At 43.5% G+C, this 25,468-nt stretch overlaps 1 protein-coding gene across 2 annotated transcripts in view; it reads right to left on the bottom strand.

Annotated features, from left to right (window-relative positions):
• Nucleotides 1–21,757: 21,757 nt before the first annotated feature.
• Nucleotides 21,758–25,468, bottom strand: part of LOC144685224 (alpha-(1,3)-fucosyltransferase 7) — a 49,143-nt gene continuing 45,432 nt past the window's right edge. For both annotated transcript variants that reach the window (XM_078549654.1, XM_078549655.1), the window contains exon 2: nucleotides 21,758–23,971. In XM_078549654.1, the coding sequence (XP_078405780.1) occupies nucleotides 22,818–23,873 (1,056 nt within the window). In that variant the 5' untranslated portion in view covers nucleotides 23,874–23,971 and the 3' untranslated portion in view covers nucleotides 21,758–22,817. The remainder of the gene's footprint in view (nucleotides 23,972–25,468) is intronic.

The following is a 25,468-nucleotide window of genomic DNA, read 5'->3' as shown; positions in this document are numbered from 1 at the left end:
TACATTCCTATCAAGTTTTGTGTTGTCAGCAAACTTGGAAATATTACATTTGGTTCTCTCCTCCAAATCATTGATATATATTGTGAATAGCTGGGGCCCATGCACTGATCCCTATGGTTCACCACTAGTCACTGCCTGCCACTCCAAAAAAACCTGTTTATTCCTTCTCTCTGTTTCCTGTCTGCTAACCAATTCTCCATCCATGTCAATATATTACCCCAATCCCATGTGCTTTAATTTGCACTCTAACCTCTTATATGAGACGTTATCTAAAGCTTTCTGACAATACAAATACACCACATCCACTGGCTCTCCCTTATCTATTCTTCTAGTTTTGTCCTCAAAAAACTCCTGTAGATTTGTCAAACATAATTTGCCTTCATAAATCCATGTTGCCTTTGTCTAATCCTGTTAATATTTTCTAAATGTCCTGTTATCACATCCTCTATAATAGATTCTAGCATTTTCCCTACCACTAATATTAGGCTAACCAGTCTATAATTCACTGTTTTCTCCCTCCTTCCTTTTTTAAATAATATATTGATATGTATTGTGAACAGCTGGGGCCCAAGCACTGATCCCTGTGGTACCCCACTAATCACCCCCTGCCATTCTGAAAAAGACCCATTTATTCCTACTCTCTGTTTCCAGTCTGCCGACCAATTCTCAATCCATGCCAATATATTACCCCCAATCACCATGTGCTTTAATTTTGCACACTCACCTTACGTGGGATTTTATCAAAAGTTTTCTGAAAATCCAAACACACCACATCCACTGGCTCTCCCTTATCTATTCTGCTAGTTACATTCTCAAAAAACTCCAGTAGGTTTGTCAAACATGATTTCCCTTTCATGAATCTATGTTGACTTTGTCTAATTCCATTGATATTCTCTAAGTGTCCTGTTATCACATCCTCTCTAATAGACTCTAGCATTTTCCCTACAACTGATGTTAGGCTAAACGGTCTTTAATTCCCTGTTTTCTCCCTCCCTTCTTTTTTAAATAATGGGGTTACATTTGCCACCCTCCAATCTGCTGGGACTGTTCCAGAATCTACAGAATTTTGGAAGATGACAACCAACCCATCCACTATTCCCATGGCCACCTCCTTTAGTACCCTAGGATGTATATTACCAGGCCCTGGGGATTTATTAGCTTTCAGTCCCATTAATTTCTCCAGCACTGTTTTTTTAGTAATACTAATTTCCCTCAATTCCTCCTTCTCACTAAATCTTTGGTTCCCTAATATTTCGGGGAAGTGTCTTTTTCCGTGAAGACAGACTAAAGCAGTTGTTTAACTGCTCTTTCATATCCTTGTTCTCGAATATAAATTCACCTGTTTTGGACTGTAAGGGACCTACATTTGTCTTCACTAATCATTTTCTTTTTACATACTTTTTACATATTTATAGAAGCTTTTACAGTCTGCATTTATGTTCCTTGAAAGTTTACTCTCATACTCTATTTTACCCCCTCTTAATCAATCTCTTGGTCCTCCTTTGCTGAATTCTAAACTATGCCCAATCCTCAGGCTTGCTACTTTTTCTAGCAACTTTATATGACTCCCCTTTGGATCTAATACTATCCTTAATATCTTTTGTTAGCCATGGTTTGGCCACTTTTCCTGTTGTGTTTTTGCACCAGAAAGGAATGTATCACTGTTGCAATGCATGCATTTGTTCCTTAAATATTAGCCATTGCCTATCCACCATCATGACTTTTAATGAAGTTCTCCAATCTATCTTAGCCAACTCAAGCCTCATACCTTCGTATTTTCCTTTGTTTAGATTTGGGACCCTAGTTTCAGACCGGACTACTTCACTTTCCATCCTAATGAAGAATTCTGTCATGTTGTGGTCACGGTTCTCTAAAGGACCCTGCACAACAAGACTATTAATTAACCCCTTCTCATTGCTCAATACAAAATCTAGGATAGTCTGTTCCCTAGTTGGTTCCTCGACATACTAGTCTAAAAAACCGTCTCATACACACTCCAGGAATTCATCCACCACAGTGTAATTGCTAATTTGGCTTGCCTAGTCTATATGTAGATTAAAGTCACTCATGATTACTTTAGCACTCTTGTTAAATGCATTTCTAATTTCCTGTTTAATAGCGCCCCTTAACTTATCACTGTTTGGTGACCTATAGACAACTCCCACTAATGTTTTCTGCCATTTGTTGCTTCTTAGCCCCACCCAGACTGATTCTACATCTAGATTTTCTGAGCCAATATCCTCTCTCACTATTGCACTGATTTTATCCCTAACTAACCATGCTACGCCGCCTCTTTTTCCTTTTTGCCTGTCCTTCCTAAATATCGAATACACTTGGATACTCAGTTCTCAGCTTTGGTCACCCTGCAGCCATGTCTCTGTAATCGCAATCATATTTTACCTGTTTGCATCTATTTGCGCTGTTGATTTGTCTACCTTATTGTGAATGTGCATTCAGATACAGTGACTTTAGACTTGTCTTTTTAACATTTTTACATATTTTCGTTGTACTATGGCCCGATTTGCTTTTGGCCCTTGTTTCCTCTGCCTTCCACTTTTGCTTTCCACTTTTATGTCTTTCATTCTTACCTTTGCTTCTCTCTGTTGTGTCTCCCCTCTCAGGTTCCCATCCCCCTGCCACTCTGGTTTAAACCCTCCCCCACAGTACTAGCAAATACCCCTGCGAGGATATTGGTCCTGGTCCTGCTGGGGTGCAACCCATCCAGCTTGTACAGGTCCCATATTCTGCAGAATCGGTCTCAAAGCCTCAGGAATCTAAATCCCTCCTTCCTATACCATTTCTCCAGCTACGCATTCATCCAGTCTATTCCCCTATTCCTGATCTCGCTAGCACATGGCACTGGGAGTAATCCTTATAATACTACCTTTGGGGTCCTTCTTTTTAATTTATTTCCTAGCTCCCTATATTCTGCTTTCAGGAACTCATTCCTCTTCTTACCTATGTCATTGGTACTGATATGGATCACAACCTCTGACTGTTCACCCTCCCCCTTCAGAATGTCCTGCAGCCACTCAGTGACATCCTTGACCATGGAACCAGGGAGGCAACATACCATCCTGGTGTCACATCTGCAGCTGCAGAAACATCTATCCGTTCCCCTTACAATAGAATCCCCTATCACTATTGCGATCTCACTTTTTTATCTCTCCTTGTGCAGCTGAGCCACTCGTGGTGCCACATACTTGGCTCTTGATGCATTCCCCTGATAAACCATCTCCCCCAGCAGTATCCAAAATGGAAAATCTGTTAGAGAAGGAGATAGACCAAGAGGGCTCCTGCACTTCCTGTCTAGTTCTTTTACTCTGTCTGGTGGTCACGCATTCCCTTTCTGCCTGTGCACTCTTTACCTGCCATGTAAACACCTCACTGTACATGCTATCCACAAAGATCTCATTCTTGCGGATGCTCCACAGTGACTCCAGCCACAGCTCCAGCTCCGAAACGCAGATTTTGAGTAGTTGCAGCTGGAGACACTTCCGGCACATGTGGTCGCCCTGGACGCTGGAAGTGTCCCTGACTTCCCACGTCTCATAGGAGGAGCATTCCACTTGGCCAAGCTGCCCTGACATGACTTACCCTTAAATTACTCCCTTTACTTTTACTTCCTCTAATTTAGAGAATATTAAGGACAGAAGAAATACTCACCAGGCCTTACTTACCAAAGCCACCGCTCTTCTTACTGAGAAAGGGTAGAAAATGGAAGGATCCCTCCACCCCTATCTCACCAAACTCCAACTCAATCACCTCTAATGCAGCCCATTGTTGGCTGGCTAGTGTCCTTTTCAGTTATGTTCTGACAAATGGGAAGGCATGAAGGCAAATCGAGCAATAGGGAGCGTGGAACGGAGGCTTGGTTGTTTGCAGGACAGCTTCATGTTAGTGGATTTGCTATTGACAGAGTGGAAGCCTTTGCAGGTGACAAATACACCTGAATGATCTATGGGTGCCTTAATTGCTACATCCATGCAGTCGATGACTCTCTGTAACTGTGGGAAGTCAGCCAGAACTATAAACCTGATTCCCCGCTCATCCTGACTAGCATTACCACAGGCAAAGTTGACATAATTGGTGGCCCCGGTAAGCTAGCCATCAGTTGCCAGTCTTATGGATTTGTTTGTGGCCAACTGAGATATTCAGCAAATGTCTCTGGCAAAGCTCTGGAAATTGAGGGAGGTGGTGACTTTGACAACCACTGGTAAAGTGTGGCCACCAGATCCAGCTTTAAGCAGATTTTGTTCCAGTCGGCTGCAAATGTCTTCCACCACCTGACATTACACCCTGAACCGCCTGAGGTGCTGGTGTTCAGACATGTTGAGGAAACTTATCCTTTGCCTGTAGACCTCGAGTGCTGGATATGGCCTCCTCCGAGCTGTACCTCTCTGCTGATTCTCTCTCTCCTGTGGAGCTGCAGATCTGTGAGCAGAAGGATCTTACTGGAGCAGGTGCCACTACTACTGCCATTGTTACAGGTATTATTGTTCCTACTGCAACTGGTCATTTTGGTCCTCATGGGAAGTCCAAAGTAACATAGCATAAGCAGCAACCATGCTAGTGTGATAGATCAAAGTGCATAGAACCATAGAACATAGAACACTACAGCACAGAAAACAGGCCATTTGGCCCTTCTAGTCTGTGCCGAAATATTATTCCGCTAGTCCCATTGACCTGCTCCTAGTCCATAACCCTCCAGACCTCTCCCATCTATGTATCTATCTAATTTATTCTTAAAACTTAAGAGTGAGCCCGCATTTACCACATCAGATGGTAGCTCGTTCCACACTTTCACCATTCTCTGAGTGAAGAAGTTCCCCCTAATGTTCCCCCTAAACCTTTCCCCTTTCACCCTAAAGCCATGTCCTCTCGTGTTTATTTCTCCTAATCTAAGTGGAAAGAGCCTACTCGCATTTACTCTGTCTATACCCCTCACAATTTTGTAAACTTCTACCAAATCTCCCCTCATTCTTCTACGCTCCAAGGAATAAAGTCCTAACCTGTTTAATCTTTCCCTGTAACTCAACTCCTTAAGACCCGGCAACATCCTAGTAAATCTTCTCTGCACTCTTTCAATCTTACTGATATCCTTCCTGTAGTTAGGCGACCAGAACTGCACACAATACAACACAATACAAAAGTTGGCCTCACCAATGTCTTATACAGATCTAAATCTCCAATTGTAGATGATCCCTCCAAAGAAAGTACCCACCAATGTGACCTCTCAGAGCAAGTACTGTCAACAAACACTTTCACACGAGCAAGCAGGAAGCAGCTCTGAGTATTTATTGGCATCTTTCCCTGTCACGGCTTCAGGCCTCTCAATATACCCGATTTTCTCACCTTGCTTTCACTGGCAAGTTCAAACTCATGGAGCCAATGCCAAGCTGCACAACTCACTTCAGTATCACTCTAACTGACTTATAAACATACTGATGTTGACAACCCACCTCCTCCCAATGGATTCTGCACACTCACCCAAATACAGCTCAGTTAAATGCAGAAAGCAATTGATTGGAGTTGGTATCCTGATGCACTTGCATTTTCCCCAGAAGTTCCCCCCTTCCCCCGGCACCCAAATCGACAAGGTCAACCATGTTAAAATCCCGCCTCTGCTCTTTTTTTCCTGGATTGCACACAACAGTGTCCAGGAGATTAATCTTCAATTCCTGGCGACCTCCAGGGCAATCCTAGTAGGTTCAGAACCTTACTTACAATGGGTGTCTGGAGGTTGTTTTACATATGTTGTCAGCTTCAAACTGCAAGAAACCACTAAGGCAAACATTTAAGCTGTCAACTTTTTCCAGCCCTGACAGAGCCAGTCATACGAAGAGAGAAGCACTGCACCCAGCAAAAGATTTCAATTGCAAAACAGTGATTCAGAAAAATAAACCGCAGCAAAAGTTAATCAACCGTTTGGCAAATCCGTTCCAGTTTCATGTACACTTCTTAAAATACACCATTTAAACAATCCATTTAAAATGATGAAAGAAGATGTATTTAAAGGCCTGAATTTTCAGCTCAGCGGGCGGGTGGGCACGATTGGCGGACCGTGGAGTGGTCGGGAAACAGACCTTCAACTGTGATCGGCCCCCGACCGTGGTTTCACACTGGCTGGCCAATTAACGGCCAGCCAGCATGAAGCGCGCGCTGATATGATCAGCGCTGCCAGGGTTGGGGGCAGGAGGAGGGTGAGCACTGAAGTCAGCGCAGGCACAGGGTGAGCGTGGAGTGAAAGCTCCCTGAAATGCAAAAAATAAAGACTTTCAAAACCGGGAAAAATGCCTATGCATCAGAAACAATCACCGGAACTTATGGATGATTGAAAATTCTGTGCAACCGTTTTTTAAAAAAATTAATATCGGAAACCTCAACCCATGCCTCGGATGAGGTTTCATGAAAAATGCAAAGACCCCTTGGCAGATTCGCCTGCCCACCAACCATAACATTTGACGGGCAGCGAAAACTCCCAGTTAATTGCGCCGTTAATGGACTTCATAGCCCTCTTAATTGTCGGCCGGTGCGCTTCCGAGCTTAGCACGCACCCACCGACCGAAATATCATGCGAGTGCACGGTGACATCGGGGCGCTCACCTAACATCATCACCACTATTTTACGCTTGAGTGTGTCGGGCGCGTGCCCGCATGCTGAGCGAAAAACTCTGCCCAAAGAATGAGTGTGCTTTATAAAATAGTTTGATGTTGTTGATAAAAAATTTCTCATTGTGTTATGTGTAACAGAATCAGGAAGTCAAACTTTATAATAAACAGGTTACAGAGCACATTAGGCACAGGGACATTTCTACTTTGAAGCACAGAAATGATTATTAATAATATAAGGCACTGGGCATTTAGCACACCTGTATCATATTCATCTATCCAATGTCCTCAAGCAAGCTTGGGATAGGGCTTGTCTGGGTGTGATGAAATAAAACAGGTGATAGTGAGCCGGTTGCTCATGTTACGTGGAATTCAATGGAAATGACGCTGGAGAGAGATATAAAACGGGCAGGCAAGATCCACCTCAACATCACTGCTAAAATATTGGATAGAAGCATGTCACACAAGCAAATGAGCAGTGGATCATATCGTCAGCAGCACTTTCTAGGCTGCTTTTTTTAAGTGACCTTAACACACTGCCTTTCTGAAGAAAAATGACAGAATATAATTCCATTACCAAGTGCAAGGTGACCTTGGGGTTAGGCCAAAATGGGAGAAAACACCATAGATTTGAGCTGATACTTTTGCAAATATGTCCTTAGGTGTGAAGCCACATTGTTTTTAAAATCTCACTTAGAAAAAAAAAAGAAATGCCATTTGGCATAAGCTCTTCATTCCGAGAAGTCACTTGGCTTGCTGTATTATCGCTTTTTCAAGATGCTTATATTTCAAAACCACAAACTATATTGCCTTTGTCTCTACTTTTGTTTAATGCCTTCACATGGTGTTACAATCTCCAGAGATCGGTAATGAATAAAGAGAAATTTGAATATAGCTGAAAGGATGACATATCAGGATATCACATTTTAAAATAACTTTTACTGTATCAATGACTAAAGACAAAACACTATTAACTAAACACTGTTTTCCTTTGCGTAGGCAACTTATGCCTCAAACTACTGAACAAAATTTACCCCTTTCTATTACCGACAACCAAAAATCTCAATTTTGTTACGTTACTCAGTTTCTTAAGTAGATATCCAATATTCCTGGAACCAATCCAATGTATTCCACAGCTTCCAAGGATTTTACTTCTGTTCTTTTTCCTTCCCCAATACTATCTACCACAGTGAGAGTTTTCCTGAAGGTTCTTCCTCCAGGTCTAGGTAGGAGAAGCCTCCAGCCCTGTTTTAACTTATGAACTCAGTCTTCAAACTAAGTGTGAGCTCCAACCTGCCTTTTGGGTCGGGAACAATAGAGTCAGCATTTTCTCTGCTTAAGGTGCAGGTCTGTCTAATATTTATTTATTTTTGCTCCCCACCTCCCAGTCGGCTGCAGACCACATAAGTCCAAACTGCATCTGCTCCTGTCTTTGATATTTCTGGGTTTATAGGGAAGCCTGGAAACTGATCTCAAAATGGCTTCATCTATCCCCCTCTCAATGGCAACGGAAACACGTTATCTTTGTATCCAAGTAGAAATTCTATTAAGATACCTATGATCACCACTACCATTCATTTCAGAAACAAAGGGACAAGTTCCAGTGCAACTGTTTACACCCTGATATTGATAACACCTTTTTGGGTCCTAGGAGACTTCGGGTCTTCTCACGGTGGACTTAGAAACAGCTGTCGTTGTCCCCAGGTTTAAACATCTGACACCTCATCTGAATAAAATAATTTAAGTCTTCTTCTGACCTTTAACAATTAAAGCCCCCAACACGCACCCACCCCACTCCCCCAAGCCTATTGCCAGGCAGGCTCCAGCATAGGTCACATCACCTATTCCATTTACCCAAAATTTAAAGATACAGTCCCAAACTATAACGTCCTTAGAAACGAAAAGATATAGTTCTAAAAACTTAATAATCCTATAAAACTCATAACTGTAATGTTTGGATGTTGTCTTGCCCCTTTACCCAGGGAGACACTCCTCCCTCAACAAACATCACTGAAAAATAAAGCTGGCTTCATTGGCAATTCACATCATTAACAGCCTGTGGAATCTTGCTGTACAAAAAATGGCTGTTGCATTTGCCCACATGAATGTGACTGGATTTCAATGTAGGTGAGGCACTTTGAGACACTTCTGAGCAAAGTAATAAAGCACTGTTTAAGTGTACTCCTTTCTTTTCATTTTGTGCTGTCTCCTTGTACAAGTGCTTTACTGAATTTACTCAGCAAAGTTTGAACATTCAGTTTTCCCTCTTCGTATCATTATGTGTAATTTCTTTGTCATCAATAAACATTCTTTTCAGACTCTTGCATTGACTAATCAGAAATTCAGTGATTATTGGGCGATTCAGTGGAGTGACTTCTTTAAATGGTCGAAAGTCTTTAAAGAAGCTAGTTAGCTAGTTGTAACAAAGCAATACAGATTAGAAGGTCCAAGGCTCAGTTTTCAGGTCTGTGCTGAGACCCGGCATCAGCTGGATTACTACAATTGACCTCAAAGCCCATGGGTGGAGGGGGGTCCCACTTGGGAGCCACGTGGGGATGGTTTGCCAACGCATTGACGCTGCCAGGGCATTTTTCCAGTGGGACCGGACGTGAATTGGCTGTCCCCTCCGAGGGGGCAGCCAGCTAATTAGCATAATTAAAGGCCCAATTAGGGGACACCTTATGACATTTTGCTGACATCACGGTGACTCCCCACCCCCCTCCCCCCCCCCCCCCCCCCCCCCCGCCCCCACCCACCCACGTTATGTGGGGAGGCTGCCAGCTTAATGGAGGGGGCTGCGGAGAGGGAAGGCATCTTGCAGCCTCCCCTCGACCCCTTGAGTTTTTAATTTCCTTGTTAAACTTGCCTGCCCTAGCCCCCGAGATCTCCTGCCTGCCTCAGCAGCAAGCACCTCCCCTGCGTGGCGGTGCTGAGGCTTCAGAACTGCCAGCCCTCTGATTGGGACAGCCGCCCGAGGTGACAGTGGCTGCCCTCAATTGGATGGCAGGCCAATTAGGAGGCCGCCTGTGGTAAAATGGCAGAGCGGCCCTGCTGCCAGCAAGTGTGGACTTGAGGCCCTCTTTTTACCCGGATGTCCCTGCCACTCATGACAAAATTCAGGTCTTAAGTTATAAGGGGAGACTTGCAGATCTGAACTTAATTTCTTTGTAGAAAACACAGTAATTGAAGGGGACATAATCTGAGATCCATGATTGTTGGAGGTGAAAAAGCTTTTCAATTCTGGACACCAAATCCAGAACTAGAGTTCGACAGTCAACAAGCACTAAATCCAGCCAAGGGACTTTTTTTTTTAACCGCACACAGGAATGAAATGTTGAAAGCTCTGCAGAAGACTCATACTGACTCGAAACATTAACTCTGCTTCTCTCAGCTCTTGCCAAACTTGCTGAGTCTTTCCAGCATTTTCAGTTTTTGTACTGAAATGTCAAATCTGATTCAAAGCAAAATTGTTGAGGTTGAGTCCATTTCCTCTTTCAAAATGGTGTCAGGCAGATACCTAGAAGTGGGGTGGATTTGTAGGTTATAAGACTAGGTATGATCAATAATGATGAAGTAAGTGACTGGACATGATAGTTCTTATGTTTGTCAGGTAAGGTCTATCTGTGGATGGCAGATGGTCCTTCACACAAAGGGCAGTGGACATCTTGAACTCCCTACTCCAGAGTTAATGAGGCTAAAGGTCAACCAAAAAAACCTAAACTTAAACTGATCATTTAAAAAGAATTCTTTCATGGGATATGAGCGAGACTGGCAAGGTCAGCATTTATTGCTCATCCCTAATTGTCCTTGAGGAGATTTTTGTTAGGTAAGGGATATGGAACCAAGGCGAGTAAGTGGAGTTTGTTCATTCGTTGGTGTCATCTCCTTCCCAGAAGGTTGACTGTTGTGGATCTCCACCTCTGCCTGTCCTGTGCTGCCCTGACACATTCCTCATTGGTCAACTGCATCCAGCCCGTTATATCCATCATCCATTTTCTCCTCTCCTGCATTTTCTGTCAATCTTTTCTTACCATAATTGTCTCTGTCGACCTTCTGCTCTAATAAGGTGACCAAAATATTGTATCTCTCTCTCTTTGATGTTTCCTCTTTTCTCCAGCCGCTAATGACTGCCTCATTAGTCTTTCTGTCCACATAGGATATGAGACACATTCTCCTACCTGTCCACATCTCGAATGCATTCAGCTTGTTAATGGTTAAGGCAAAAATAAACTATGATTAAATTGAATGGTGGATCAGGCTCGAGGGGGTGAATGGCCCACTCATGTTTCTAGGTTCCTCTGTCAGAGTACTGTTAAGATAAAGTGTACAGACCTCCTTTCAGGCTGGCCTGGTTTAAACACAGACATCCACATTTCCTCAAATTAGCCTTGTTGTACTTTGACCTAAATAAGCTTTAGAATGGAGTTCCCATAGTGCTGGAAAAGGCACATGTGGAGAGGCTGAAAAGCAGGTGCAAATCATGCATTCTGGTTATTGTATCTGTAGATCATCCTTTAATACGTCATGGACAAAAGTAAGTCTGAATCAGAGTTCCTATCAATCTTTGTGTGGGCGTAAGAGTACACGCAGGCACAGTTGGTATTTTAACATTTTAGCATAACATTTAACAGTCCTTTCACTCAGCGTACCAGAGGTCAAGCAGGGAGATGTTCCTAAAGTGAGTGCTCTAGATTGGTCCCTAACCGATCCAGTTAGTGAGAGTGACCTATTCTTTGGTCCACTGCACAGACATAGCTGCACCCTACATTTACTAGCTAAGTGGCCTCTCTTCCCTGGCTTGTGTGTGCTATTGCCTTGATATTGTGATGAAATGTACTTGGAACCTTAGACTGTTGGCCTTGTGCTCTCTGCAGACACATATTTTTGGAACATATGCCACAGAAATAGTGTGATAAGTCCAAGCAGGGGCAGCATGGCACAAAATCAATGACGTGGCACATTATTAACTGTGAAGACTGGCAGGATACAATTTATAGTCCATCAATGGCTGCCCTGATAACTCATAACCAAAAAATATCATAATTAAGTCAATAATATCCATTTAAGTTCAGAAATGTCAATGTGAACTTCAGTGGCAAGGAAATGCAGGAGATAAAACGGCTGCTGACTCACTGCTGCTTGCTTTATACTAGGACGTTATTAAGCCATCCTCAGAATCTTTCACATTTAACCATGCAGGTACAACTATCAGCCTGAGTTACCCATTCATGCCTTAGATTCTGCAGATTAACAATGTTATAACCATGGCATTTATCTTTCAGCAATGAGGAACTGCAACTAAATGATCTCTACACTTGAACCACACTGGTCACTATAATAAACTGCAATAACATGATTTTAGATGGGTTGTGGTTTTGGAAAGCAGGTTGTAATTGCTCTGTGTTGCTGACAACCAGCAATCAGTAGCATTACACTTACAACAAGGACATTTTATCTTTTGCTTGAAAGGCAGAATGAGACGAGGGTCCAAAATATTAGAATCTAAATACAGTTGGACTTGAGAGGTTTTTAATGTTTTCCGATTCCACTGTGAAATAAATAAATAACAAAATAACTCCTGTGTCTGCTCATCTAATTTCTAAATTACTAAATTTCTAAAGGGAGTGCAGGAACAGAGGGACAGGGATGTATATGTGCTTAAGTCATAGAAGGACAGGTTGAGAGAGAAGTTAATAAAGCGTAAGGCATCCTGGGCTTTATCAATAGGAGCATAGAATAAAAACCAAGGAGGTTATGTTAAACTTGTTCTGGACAATGCCCTTTAGGAAAGATGTGAAGGCATTAGAGAGAATGTAGAAAAAGATTCACGAGAATGGTTCCGGGGAACTTCAGTTACATAAGGCAACATTTTCCCCCTGTCGGGGGGGACGTGTGGGAGCGGGAGCGAGCGTAGGCGAGTGGGTTCCCAATCGGCGCCCCCAGTTGGGGGCGCACCACCATTTTACGTGGGTGGGCCATTTTATGTGGGTGAGCTGTGCGCTCCCTGTGTGGGCGGGTGGGGTGGGATTCCTTGAGCCGGGAGTGCACTCTTTCACACATGCGTGTGAAAGAGTGCACAGGTCTCCCTGAGGCAAAGTGCCACATCAGGGAGATCGCTGGAAGTTTTAATAATTTGTGGAAGTGTGAAAAAAAAATTCCTGACGTGTCCCCTCATGTGACACTGTCACATGAGCTGAGACATGTCAATTTCTTTTAATTCAACATTTCATAAACATTTTAATGCCTTCATGAAACCTCAACCTGCCCGTGGATGAGGTTTCATGTTTTTCTAAAGGCCGCCTGGGCTCTTTGCCTGCCCGCCAACCTTAAGGTTGGATGGGCAGGTCCATTAATTGGCTTAATTGCTTTTTTAAAGGCCTTAAGTGGCCATTGACAGTTCAGCGAGCGCGCAGACGGCTCAGCTGCGTGCCCGCCAAACTAAAAACCTAAATGACGTGGGGTGATGCCGGGCGTGCGTCCCGATGTTACCCTGTGTCATTTTACGCATCAGCGAGTGGGCCCCGCCCCCAGCTTGCTGACCGGAAGATGCAGCCCATATACAGATTGGAGAAATTGGGACTGTTTTCCTTGGAGAAGAGAAGATTGAGAGGAGAGGATTGATAGAGGTGTTCAAAATCATGAGGGCTCAGGACAGAGTAGATAGAAAGTGTTCCCGCTGGTGGAAGGATTGAGAATGAGAGGGCACATATTTAAGCTAATTGGCAAAAGGAGCAATGGAGAAATGAGGGGAAACTTTTCTCATGCAACGAATGGGTAGGATCTGCAATGCACTGCCTGAAAGTGTGGTGGAGACAGGCTCAGCTGAGACATTCAAGAGGGATTGGGTTATTATCTGAAAAGGAAGAATGTGCAGGGCTATGGGGAGAAGGCAGGAGAATGGCACTAGGTGCATTTTTCATTTGAGAGCCAGCGCAGACACAATGGGCTGAAAGGCCCCCTTCTGTGCTGTAACAATTCTGTGATTCTGTGAAACTAATTCTACCAGAACTCCCAGGACATGGCTGCAATGTTGAAAGAAATTCAAGCACCTGACTAGAATTGTCAAGGTAAGAATACAGCTCTCCTACTCTCTGCGCACACCTGCACCACCTCCAGTCATGCTACACATAAACTGTTGTAAATAGTGTTGTTGTGTAATGTGGGAACAATGATGGAAAGTTGGGGCTGAGTTTCTGAGTTTAAGATAACTGACATAAGAACAATAGGGCAGATGAGGGAATTTTTTTTATGCAGTGAGTTGTTATGATTTGGAATGCCAATTTGGTGATGGAAAGCATTTTCAATATTAACTTTCACAAGCTGATTGAATATATACGTGGAAATGAAAGAGCTGGCAAGCACACGATGGGCCAAATGGCCTGCTCCTGTGCTGTAAGATTCTATGAAAATTGCCTGGTGCTGTCAGTGCTAGTGGGCCTTTGCAAGCTGGTGATGAGGCAATCCAATCCTGCTGGATTCTGTAGGCTCAAGTGGTTTAAATAGTCTGCGTACATTTGCCTACACATTACGCCTTGTGCAGGCAGGGGTAGGAAGGGATGTCCACAGCAAGGGCTGATGCTCTAAACTAAAGGGATGTTCCATAGATGCAAGATAGCAATACAACATTGCGCTTATGTTGCAAGTAGACTCTTCCACTCAGATTGCTACCTGCTACATGTTGCTTGAAGCAATCGCTAGTCACCACACCACTCTTTCATGCTCATACACACCAGCATACAAAATTGACAGGCGGGAAGGGGTCCATCAACCCAGCTAAATGCATCCTCACCTCCTTCAAGTCTGTTATCTTGTGGGAAAGCCCCAGAGGAAAAAAGCCATGCTGATAACAGGAAAAAAAGTAACCGGGAAAACTTCGCCCTAACCTCCCCAGGTGATCAGAACCAGTCCAGGAGGTCACATTGATCATACACATGTTAACTGTTAATCCACTTACCTCGAAATGGCGTGATCTCTTTCCCAGTCAAAAGAGCCAGTCCAGTCTCCTCTTGAAGATATGCAGAGAGTCAACACCCACCACACAAGCCAGAGGGGGCATTCCAGAGTCTCACTAGTCCCTGGGAACAGCAGAATGGCCTAACATCCAGTCTATTTCTATCCTTGCAGCATTTAAATGCATTTTTCCCTGGTCTTCCCTAATCTGTCAAACTCAATTAATCCATTGCTAGGTAAGCAATTGATTATTTCATTACTTTGTATGTCTCCATCCAGGTCTTCTCTAATTGTAAGCTCCTCTAAAATAAATAGACCCCATTCTTTGAGCCTGTCTGGTAGTGGTAATGTCAATGGACTAGCAACCCAGACACCCGAGCGAATGCTCTGACGACATGGGTTTAAATCCCACCATGGCAGCTGGTGGAATTTGAATTCAATTAATGAAACCTGGAATTGAAAGCTAGTCTCAGTAATGGTAACCATGAAACTACCATTGATTGTCATTAAGAACACATCTGGTTCACTAACTCCCAATAGGGAAGGAAATCTGCCATCCCTACCTGGTCTGGCCTACATGTGACTCCAGATCCACAGCAGTGTGGTTGACTCTTAACTACCCTCTGAAATGCCCTGGCAAGCCACACAGTTCAAGGGCAATTAGGGATGGGCAATAAATGCCTGTCTTGCAGTGATGTCATGAAAGAATACATTTTTAAAAAATCTGAGTAACTAAGATTATTTAAGCTAGGAGTTATTATTGTAGTTCCTCTCGAAACCTTGCACAAGTGCATTGTATCATATGAGGGGACTAAAACTGAGCACAATACTTTAGATATACAAGGATGGAATATCTTTTGACTTGTATTTTATAGCTCTATTAATAAAACCCAATATCCTGTTTACTCCACAAAGCATCCAGCTGCTAAATACAGGCCCTGTGATGTCTAAATGCTCAGATTTATCAACAGAAGTAAAGCACAAGCTGACCCTCAAGAAATCAATACAGTCCCTCTGCTATTACACTGGCTCCTTCTCCTGTATGCTTTTTTGCTCAGTGCACTCTTGTCAATTGACTCCCTAAATCTCCTTGGATTGACAGGCCTGAGTTGGTGCTTGCCAGGGGCAGAGCATTTGGAATGGGCCCTTGGCTGAGATTTCTCCGAAGTGCCGGGAGACATAGAAAAGCAATGGAGGTTCCACTGAACAGTCTTCATGTGTAGCTTACAGGAACAAGATTGACAAGGTAAAATGTTTCTGTATATGCTTTGTCAGCATTGATGGAATAATAGAATAGGGTGAAAAGAATTAACAGAAGCTGACTTTGAATGTCTTTAAGGTTAGACAGCAGCACCTGATTTCCCATTCTGTGTTCCCAGTCGCAGATATTTTCAATACCTCAATATGTCAATAAGAATGATCTTGAGCAAACGTGAGCACACTGAGTCTCAGCTGGGGGCTCTTCTTGCTTTACCCAACCTCTGATCGAGCTAGTGCCAATGGAAAATTTAGGCTGGTGTCTTCTGTGGTTAACATGAACTCACTCTTCTCTTTCTGGAATAGAATGTACACTTAAAAAGGATAAAGGTATAGAGTCATGGGAATAAGCAAGGGAGGGTGGAACTAATTGGATAGCTCTTTCAAAGAGCCAGTATAGGCAGGATGGGCCAAATAGCCACCTGACACTTGGAATTGAAAGCTAGTCTCAGTAATGGTAACCATGAAACTATCATTGATTGTCATTAAGAACCCATCTGGTTCACTAACTCCCAGTAGGGAAGGAAATCTGCCATCCCTACCTGGTCTGGCCTACATGTGACTCCAGATCCATAGCAATGTGGTTGACTCTTAACTGCCCTCTGAAATGGCCTAGCAAGTCACTCAGTCCAAGGGCAATTAGGGATGGGCAATAAATGCCACCATTTAGCCACCTCTGTACTGTTTGAGTCTATGAATCTTAATGTATCATACAAACATATGAATTAGGAGAGGAGTAGGTCATTCAGCCCTTGAGCCTGCTCCACCATTCGATAAGATCATGGCTGATCTGACTGTGGCCTCAATGCCCCTATCCTGCCTACTCCCGATAACCTTTGACTCTCTTGTTAGTCAAGAATCTATCTGCCTCTGCCTTAAAATATTCAATGACCCAGGCTTCACCACTCTCTGGGGAAGAGAGTTCCATATGACCCTGAGAGAAAAATTCTCCTCATCTCTGTCTTAATTGGGAGGCCATTATTTTTTAAACTGTCCCTTAGTTCCAGTATCCCCCACAAGGGGAAATATCCTTTCAGCATCTGTCAAATTCCCTCAGAATCTTATATTTTTCAATAAGATCACCTCTCATTTTTCTAAACTCCAGTGCATACAGGCCCAACCTGTCCAACCTTATCTCATAAGATAACGCCTTCATCCCAGTCAAGTGAATTAACGTTCTCTGCACTGTTTCTAATGCGATTATGTCCTTTCTTAAATAAGGAGTACTGTATACAGTACTCTAGATGTTGTCTCACCAATGCCCTGTACAACTGTAGCAAAACATTCCTATTTTTATATTCCATTCCCCTTGCAATGAACAACAGCATTCCATTTGTCTTGCTAATCACTTGCTGCACCTTCATACTAACATTTTGTTTCAAGTACAGGACACCCAGATCCCCCTGTACATCAGAGTGATGCAATCTCTCTCCATTTAAATAATATACTGTTTTTCTATTCTTCCTGCAAAGTGGACAAGTTCAGATTTTCCCACATTATAATCCATCTGTCAATTTTTTGCCCACTCACTTAACTTGTTTATGTCACTTTGCAGACTCCTTACGTCCTCTTTACAACATACTTTCTTGCCTACCTTTGTGTCAGCAAGCCCCAAAGCAGTGATGCACTGAGATAGCCAGGGGTCTCAGAGATCAGGGCTCATTAACATCAAATATTCCAGAATCCTGCCTGTCACCTGATCGGATCCTCTACCAGGCCAGTGGAATGGATGCAGGTATTTAGTGGCAGGAGCTGTGTGCTTGGTTCCTGGCAGTCAGCATCGGACGTGATCAAGGAGAAGGCACAGATGTCAGCACGGATCAGAGTTTTAACAAAAGCACTTTTAAAACTTACTGTGGTCTCTTCTGGCCAGTCAGCACATCTGCATGGTGATGCTGCTGCTGGGCTGCAGTGTGGGGCTCCTCCAACGTTTAGTTTAGGTCATGTCAAAGTGCCCATGGCGTTAACGGACTGTGACTTTGTGGCTGTGACGTAGTCGCTCCATCTGCTTGTAGTGAGACCCTCAGCCGACTTGACAATAGGTAAAGACAAGGTAGTGCCAGGTGGGAATGGAGCAGACTCAGGGTGGTACGTCAGCTCAGCCTAGCTTTAACCGCTCCCACACTCCATTCTGAGGGGAGGAGGGGGTTAAAATCCTGTGCCAGCTTCAGCACAAGTGGAATGCCAGTTATGGTTGATTTACGCTGAGTGGCCATATGACAGGTCCGGTTGGGTGGCCAGTTTGGGAAGTGTTTAATTTGTGAGTAGGTTTAGTTGTGGTGGACAGGTTGCTATAGGAGCAGTGACTGCCTGGAGAGATGATTTTGTGACCCAGCAGCCGCAGAGGGAAACACATCTCAGGAAATTCATGTAGGAAAATCATGAACTACGTCTGAGATTTCCTGAGAATCAGTTCTTGCAAACTTTGGATGACAGAATCACACTGCAAAGCACAACTGCCAAAACGACTGCCTCGCACTCTTACGCTAATGTGTTAGAAGCGGATCCTCAGCTGGCAGGTGTCAGTGTTGTATTCGCACGTCAAGCTGCAGATGTTCATTTCTATTTTTTAAAAAAACATCTTATGTTTTGTGAATACTGGGGTTTTTAAGGCGAGGGATGGAAATGCCAGTGGACTGCGTCAATTTACAATTCAGGCATCCCAGAGTCAGCCGTCTCAGGGATCCGTCATCGGGCTTCCTCTACTTTGTCCCATTATTGTGTCTCAGCTCCAACGTCTGAGGAGAATCACCTACAGTACCAATGTGTCACTTTAGAGCAGGACAAACAGGAGGCCCAACTCTGACGCCCACTGTGGTTGAATACCTGGCTTTCATGGTGTACGTTGACACATGAAGAATGGCCAGTTGTGGGGGAGGGAAGTGAGGTGTCCAGTTCCCACAGAGTGAGGGAGAGGGAGAATTAATGCAAATGAAGGGGGGATATTGTTCTCTGACTCCAGTTGAATGTTCACTATTGAATTAACACCAAAAAAAGACACAAGTAAAAACTCTTCCAAAAATATCATTTGTATATTTATTTATATGTATATGTATTTTTTTTATTCAGTACAACTTTCATCCTAAATAAGATACTGTTGGTTTAGCACTGAGTGAAACAATTGCACCACAAACATAGGCCAAAACATTCCAAATGTGTCAGTGAGGGATCTCGACTACGTGTAACACAAAACGGTAAGCACACAGCCAGTGAGCCCCAGGCAAGTGCAGACAACGGATCAGATTCATTGCCAGTAACGCAAACTCAGAAACCTCCTCTCCATTAGCAGACTCTGAAAAATTATCAGTTTTAGCATTGAGTTCTGCATTTAGCTCCCCCAGTTTCCCTGCTAGGAATGGTTGCTGGGCAACGGGTGCTGGACCATGGGTCTTAAGCCATAGATGCAGGGGATAGATGCTGGGCCATAGGTGTTGGGCAATGAATGATGAGCATTGGGTGCTGGGGAGGGTGGTGGCACATGGGTGCTAAACCAGGAGTGTTGGGTGTCGCTTGGTACCCTGACCAAGTGGGCATTCTACATGAATGATACTGGTTAAATTCTAAGGACAGGTTGCATAGTCCAGGCTTGTGTTGTTTTGAGTATAGAAGATGGAGGTGTGATCTAATTGAGGTATTTAAGGTGATTAAATGATTTGATAGGGTAGAAAGAGAGAAACTATTTCCGTTGGTCAAGGAGCATTCAGGTAGACTGTTCAGAGGGAATTTAGGAAGGAACCGCCTCTTCACACAAAGAACTCTCTCCCCTAAATCCTGTTGAGGCAGGGAGTCAATTGAAAATTGCAAAACTGAGATTGTTAGCTTTTAGTTAGATGAGGATAATAAGGGTTATGGAACCAAGGTGGAGAAATTGGGTTAAGATACAGATCAGGCTTGAGGGCCTACTCCTGTTCCTATGACCATTGACCAAACAATTTGGGGGCAGTGATGTGGGGCTTCGTTCTGAACTCCTATCCTGGTTTCCCCATGGTCCACATGTATGTTTTTACAGCATGGGGTTTGGAGGGGTGTGTGGCATGTTGGGGGCAGGAGTGCAGCCACTGCAGAGCAATGAGGAGCGGTAAGATTGGTTGCTTTCTTTTTTAACCAGTCCCAGGAGGCCCATGCATAATTGTAGCACTTCTATCCTGACTAAGACCAGCACATGGTGGAGCCTTCCTCTTCTGTGTAGATCAATACTGTACAGGGTAGTGCTTTTATCATTGGCAGGGGGGTGGGGGGGGGCGGGGTGGGGGGGAGTGGAGTGGGGGGGTGGGGGCGGGAGTGGGAACATTCATGGCGGCAGTCAAATTCAAAGGAATGGTTGGAAGGTCAAGGGCTGAGGTCAGTTAGGTCCTGACCCACACCCTCTGCAAAGAACGTTCCTCGCTGGGAAAGACTATGGGGGAATCGACCCTGGTACACCTTGGAGTTCAGTATTCTTTGAAAAGTGACTATTTTGTGCTCATTAGGTTAGCAGGGAATGCCAACAGAGGAATGTGCCACTTCCCTATTTTGATCAGTGCCAAGAACTCCTAGGTTAGGTATATTAGCAGCTAGAAGCTGAGTAAAACTCCCTGGACTGTGCCTCAATGAAGTGCCTTGAGCCCAAGTATCAGGAAAGTATTAACCCCACTTTGACGCTTCCGTTCCCTGTTCTTGTCATCTCCGTCTTGAGACTGTGTGACATGGCCGGCATTGAACTTGTTGTCATTCACACCAACAGAGCCCAGGGTAGATCAGATAAACAAGATCGCCCAATGAGGACTCTTACACAAGAGGTCTCAATGGGAATTCTCACACAGAGGCCAGTGTGGCCCATGCGGTGTTCATCCATTAATGGACAGAGAGGGTCTGGGGTCTTAGGAGAGCATTCTCATAGTGTGAAGCTCAGCAGGGAGCACTTCTTTATACAATCTATCCTCCATAAATCTCAGCCCAAAGAGGACATGAATGCTGCCACGTTGGTTTCATTCCAAAGCCCAAATGCAGAGGTAAGAGGGAAGATTTCTTTGGACATCTCTTCACAACATCTTGGCTCATATCAGAGAATCTAGCAAGCACCCAAAGTACATCTTCATCAATTTTCATAAAGAAAAAGTTGCAGAAAATATTTAAAATACAGGTTCAAGTTTGAAAAGCAACTCCATCTTCAAAACAAGATTCTCCCAGTCAGTTCTATATAACATGATATATATATATATTAAAAGTGCTTTAGCACATCTAAGAAAACATTGTTAGAACTTGTTAAATTTCTTCAGTTATATTAACATAAGTGAGATTTTAAATATTGTACATATTGATTATATAACCTGTTAATGCTTTGATATGATGATGATTTCATTAATACGATATTGTATTAAGGCAGAGGAAGTGTAGTAACAAATATGCCATTGCTACCTTTTCACACCTTCTTCTTCCAAAACAGGATTTCAGTCTCCTCTCCCTCACCCTCACCTGCTTCCCCTAAATTGAACCATCCATTCCCCCCACATCCCTGCCCCACCCCAACCCCAGTGCTTCTCCCTTTGTCTCCTGCAAGTGCTGATTCACCCTGAGTTCTGGTTCTATGTTGGGCGTTAACGTCTGGCAGTTTCATACATTAACCAAACCTGAGCTTTCATTGTGAGTGTAGTCAGGTTACTTATCCCACCTATTTCCATTATTTTTAAATGTATTTCCATCCATTGTTTTATCTCTACCTTTTAGCCTATTTTGATCCCTTCCCTTCACCCCACCCCACCCCCACTAGGGCTATCTGTACCTTGCTCGTCCTGCTTTCTACCCTTAATTAGCACATTCTTTAGATAATATCACCACCTTCAACACCTCTTTGTCCTTTTGTCTGTGACATCTTTTGACTATCTCCACCTATCACTGGCCCTCTATCCAGCTCTACCTGTCCCACTCCCCCTTAAACCAGCTTATATTTCACCTCTTTTCTATTTTTACTTAGTTCTGTTGAAGAGTCATATGGACTCGAAACGTTAACTGTGTTCCTCTCCGCAGATGCTGCCAGACCTGCTGAGTTTTTCCAGGTATTTTTATTTTTCTTTTGGATTTTCAGCATCCACAGTTTTTTGCTTTTATCTTTTTTGTGGCCAGGCGTGAAATTGGGCGTAATATGATAACTCAGTCTGATCAGGGTCAGTGTCCACCCACAAGCACTTATCAGGAAAGATCACTGGAAAGTAGCCCAGGTTGGGAGACCTGGCTGAGTTACAATAGACAATCGCATTTAAATGCTACCTGCTCATTCTGGCATCTAATTTGCATCAGTTTCTACGAAGGGAAATAGATTCACTGGAAGGATCTCCAGCTTTCAAACACTGACCAAAGCACTGCATAAATTCCAGCATTTGTTGGTTTAACTGCCAAACATGGGGTTCTTGGGGTCTCATAGAATCTTACAAGACATTTGGCCCATTCTGACTGGCCTGCCCCTTTGAGAGAGCTATCCAATTAGTCCCATCTGCTCTTTCCCCTGTCCTGTAATTTTTGTCTTTAAACAGACATTTCCGCTTTTGAAAGTCACTGTTGAACCTGCTTCCAGCGCCCTTTCAAGCAGTGCATTCTAGCTCGTCATGATTCGCTGCATAAAAAACATTCCCCTCATCCCCATTGGTTCTTTAGTCAATTACCTTAGGTCTGTGTCCTTTGGTTACTGACCTTCCTGCTGATTGAAACTGTTTCTCCCAATCTACTCCTACCAAAGCCACATATAATTTTGAACACGTCTATTAAATCTCCCGGTAACCTTTTCTGCTCTAAGGAGAACAATCCCAAATTTGCCACTCACTGAAATCCCTCAGCCCTGCTATACATCTAGTAAATCTCCTTTTCACCCTCTCCAAAGTGACAATCTTGAGAGATTCCTGCTCAAGCAAAATATCAAAATAGTGACATTTCAGAATAGCAACAGTAATTTTGCATAAAGTATATAAATCTACTGATTTAAAGGAATAAAATTTTATTCTATGAGGTAGATTAAAAACAAATCTCTACTGATGAAACCAAGCATGTAAATTACGATATACTTTTGGCTGAGGAAGGCTATGAAATTTAGTGCAAATGTTACAAAACCTCTCTGTCCAGTCAGTGGAAACCTTGACCACATACTTTCTCCTCCAGTTGAAATAATGCTCGTATTGAGTGCTGTTCTCCCAGAGACCCATAAGAAAATTGGTCAGTTCTTTTTCGGAGGCAAAGTCATTCACGTGAATGAAGGAATCCGGTGGGACTAACTGTTCATAGTTAGCCCGCTGGGGCCCCAACACCACGGGAACAGACCCTGCCATGAAAGCATTTCTCCAGATCTTCTCTGTGATATAGTCTCTGTGTATGGAGTTCTCAAAAGCCAGGTAAAAGGCGTAGTGAGAGATGGTTGGCAGTAGCATTTCATCAGGGATGAATTTTCTGGCTGCTTTTCCATAAACGTCTATTTTCATGTGCTTGGATAGGTTGGCATGCACCTTTGCCCTCAGACTAGTTTTGCGGTAATTGCTGACAACCCATGTTGAAATGCCAGATTTCTTAGGGATGGTGAAATTAGATGGTTGGTCACTTTCTACGAGTGTCCCATAAGGGAGGAAGATGTCAGAATCTGTCCTGTAGGTCATAGTCCAGTTGAAGTAGCCATTGAGCTGATGAATCCTTTTTGTGTTAGTTGGTGACTCCAAAGATACCCAGAGCCACTTCTGGTTGGGAGGTCTTGTCTGCTTTGGCAGGTTGGAACTTCTGACCTGAAGCTCCCTATGGTGGAACACGACGACATCTGCACGATCAAACATGGACCTGTTGCGCGTGAGAATACAATTGTCAATCGCATATAACTCCAGGCAAATGTCTTCTCTCGGAGTGAAGTCTGCACGAAATGGCCAATGCCAAACCAACACGACTAGAGGCTCTTGAACCTTTACGTAGTTTTTCACTGGCCAGATCACTTGGCTGACATAACAGTTAATCACAAATTGCATGAAATATACAGACACTAATAGCAGTGCCAGGATTTTGCCAGTCTTTAACATTGATAATAAGTATACATGCAAGACTGCCATGTGTTGGCTTGCCAGCGATTGAAAAGAAACTGCAGTCTAAAACTTGTAGAGATCTTTGTACAGATATCTGTTGAATGTGAACCACTCGTGAGCTGTCTCTGTAAGAACACATCAGGGAGATGGTGGTTAATTTGTTGTGCCACACACGGCCTTTGAAAGTGCCAGTTTATCAGCGCTTTGAATATGTAAAGGAAGCACCTATATTTTGCACAGTTCAGCCAAAGTTCAGACTGACATGAAGATTAATCAATCGCCTTATGCAAAAACATTTTTAGTTTTGTTTGCCTGTTTCAAGCTACACCCTTCACAAGGTCAATCAGGAGTATGTTAGAAAGTTAGGGTTAACAAACAATCGAATTATGGATAAAAAAGCGTTTAGTTTCAAAATTAATTGAGAATGGATGTAGAAAGTTGCAGCAAAATATAAACAGAGGATGGATAATAATGCAGATTCTCCCACTGCCTGACAAATTAATTCCCTCTTCCACCCCACACCCTTACCCGAATGAGACTGGGATACAGTTCCTAACATGCCAGCTGTCCTCACCCAAGACATCAATCTTCGTATCAAAGCTGAAGCTGAGGGTGTCAGCTAGATATTCCATCACGGAGGCATCACAGCTGAGTTCAATTCTGTCCTGCTGAGACCAGAGTAGGGATGCTGAGTGGAATCTCTGGTTCATTTTATTTTCCCTTTCCCACTCACAACCCTGTGCTCTTCCTCAATGGTCCAAGGTACTGAATGGAGCTGAATGCAGCAACTTTACTGCTGCACTGGCTGAGATCAATATACTTGTGACATATGATAGATTGAATGCAGAACCTGGACAGTACTATCAGTGACTGAGCCTTTGAAGCAGCATTGCTGTCATCCAACATGCTCAAACCAGCTCAAAATTGCAATTGGTGGTGATGATTACTTTTTTAACCTTTCTCTTTAACATTCTTACTCCAGATTATGTCAGTTTTTGTATCTCAGACTGCTCTCATTGGCAAGCTCTAACACCCTGGGGCTGAAGTTGGTTGAGGTTAATAGAAAAGTGGGCTGTTAATTCACCATAAACCCATGTGGCAGATTGCAATGCTGGCTTAGACCAAGTTCACCCCTAGCATTGTGTTGAGTGGCTATTTTCCCCTTGAGATCTAGGTCACATCTCAGTAATGTGTGCAGGAGAATGATCAAATCTTGTCTGAAAATTGTGTTTAGTTTAATTGTAACTGCAACTCATCTTGTTCTTCTAGGCACTCTTGCTGTAAGTGCCAGCTGTAGCTATAGTTGGAGCCTCTGACTTCAAAGGTTGAGAAATTAAGCCCCAGTCCAGTGAGTTGAGAACATAATTCAGGCTGACATTCCAGTGCAGCACTGAGGGAATGCTTCTCATTTTTGGAGGTGTTGTCCTTCAGGTGAGATCCTAAACTGAGGCCCTGTCTGTCCTTTAGGTGGATATAGAAAATCCCCTGGCATTCTTTTGAAGAATAGCAGTGGAATTTTCCCTGGCTTCACTTCAATAATTATCACTAAAACAGATTGCCTGGTCATTATCACGTTGCTGTTTGTGGGAACTTGCTGTGCACAAATTGGCTGCCACATCCCC

This window comes from Cetorhinus maximus, chromosome 10, assembly GCF_964194155.1.
Source record: "Cetorhinus maximus chromosome 10, sCetMax3.hap1.1, whole genome shotgun sequence".
Lineage (NCBI taxonomy): Eukaryota > Metazoa > Chordata > Chondrichthyes > Lamniformes > Cetorhinidae > Cetorhinus > Cetorhinus maximus.
The sequence above is the reverse complement of the archived record's forward strand: the minus strand, read 5'-3'. Positions and strand labels throughout refer to the sequence as shown.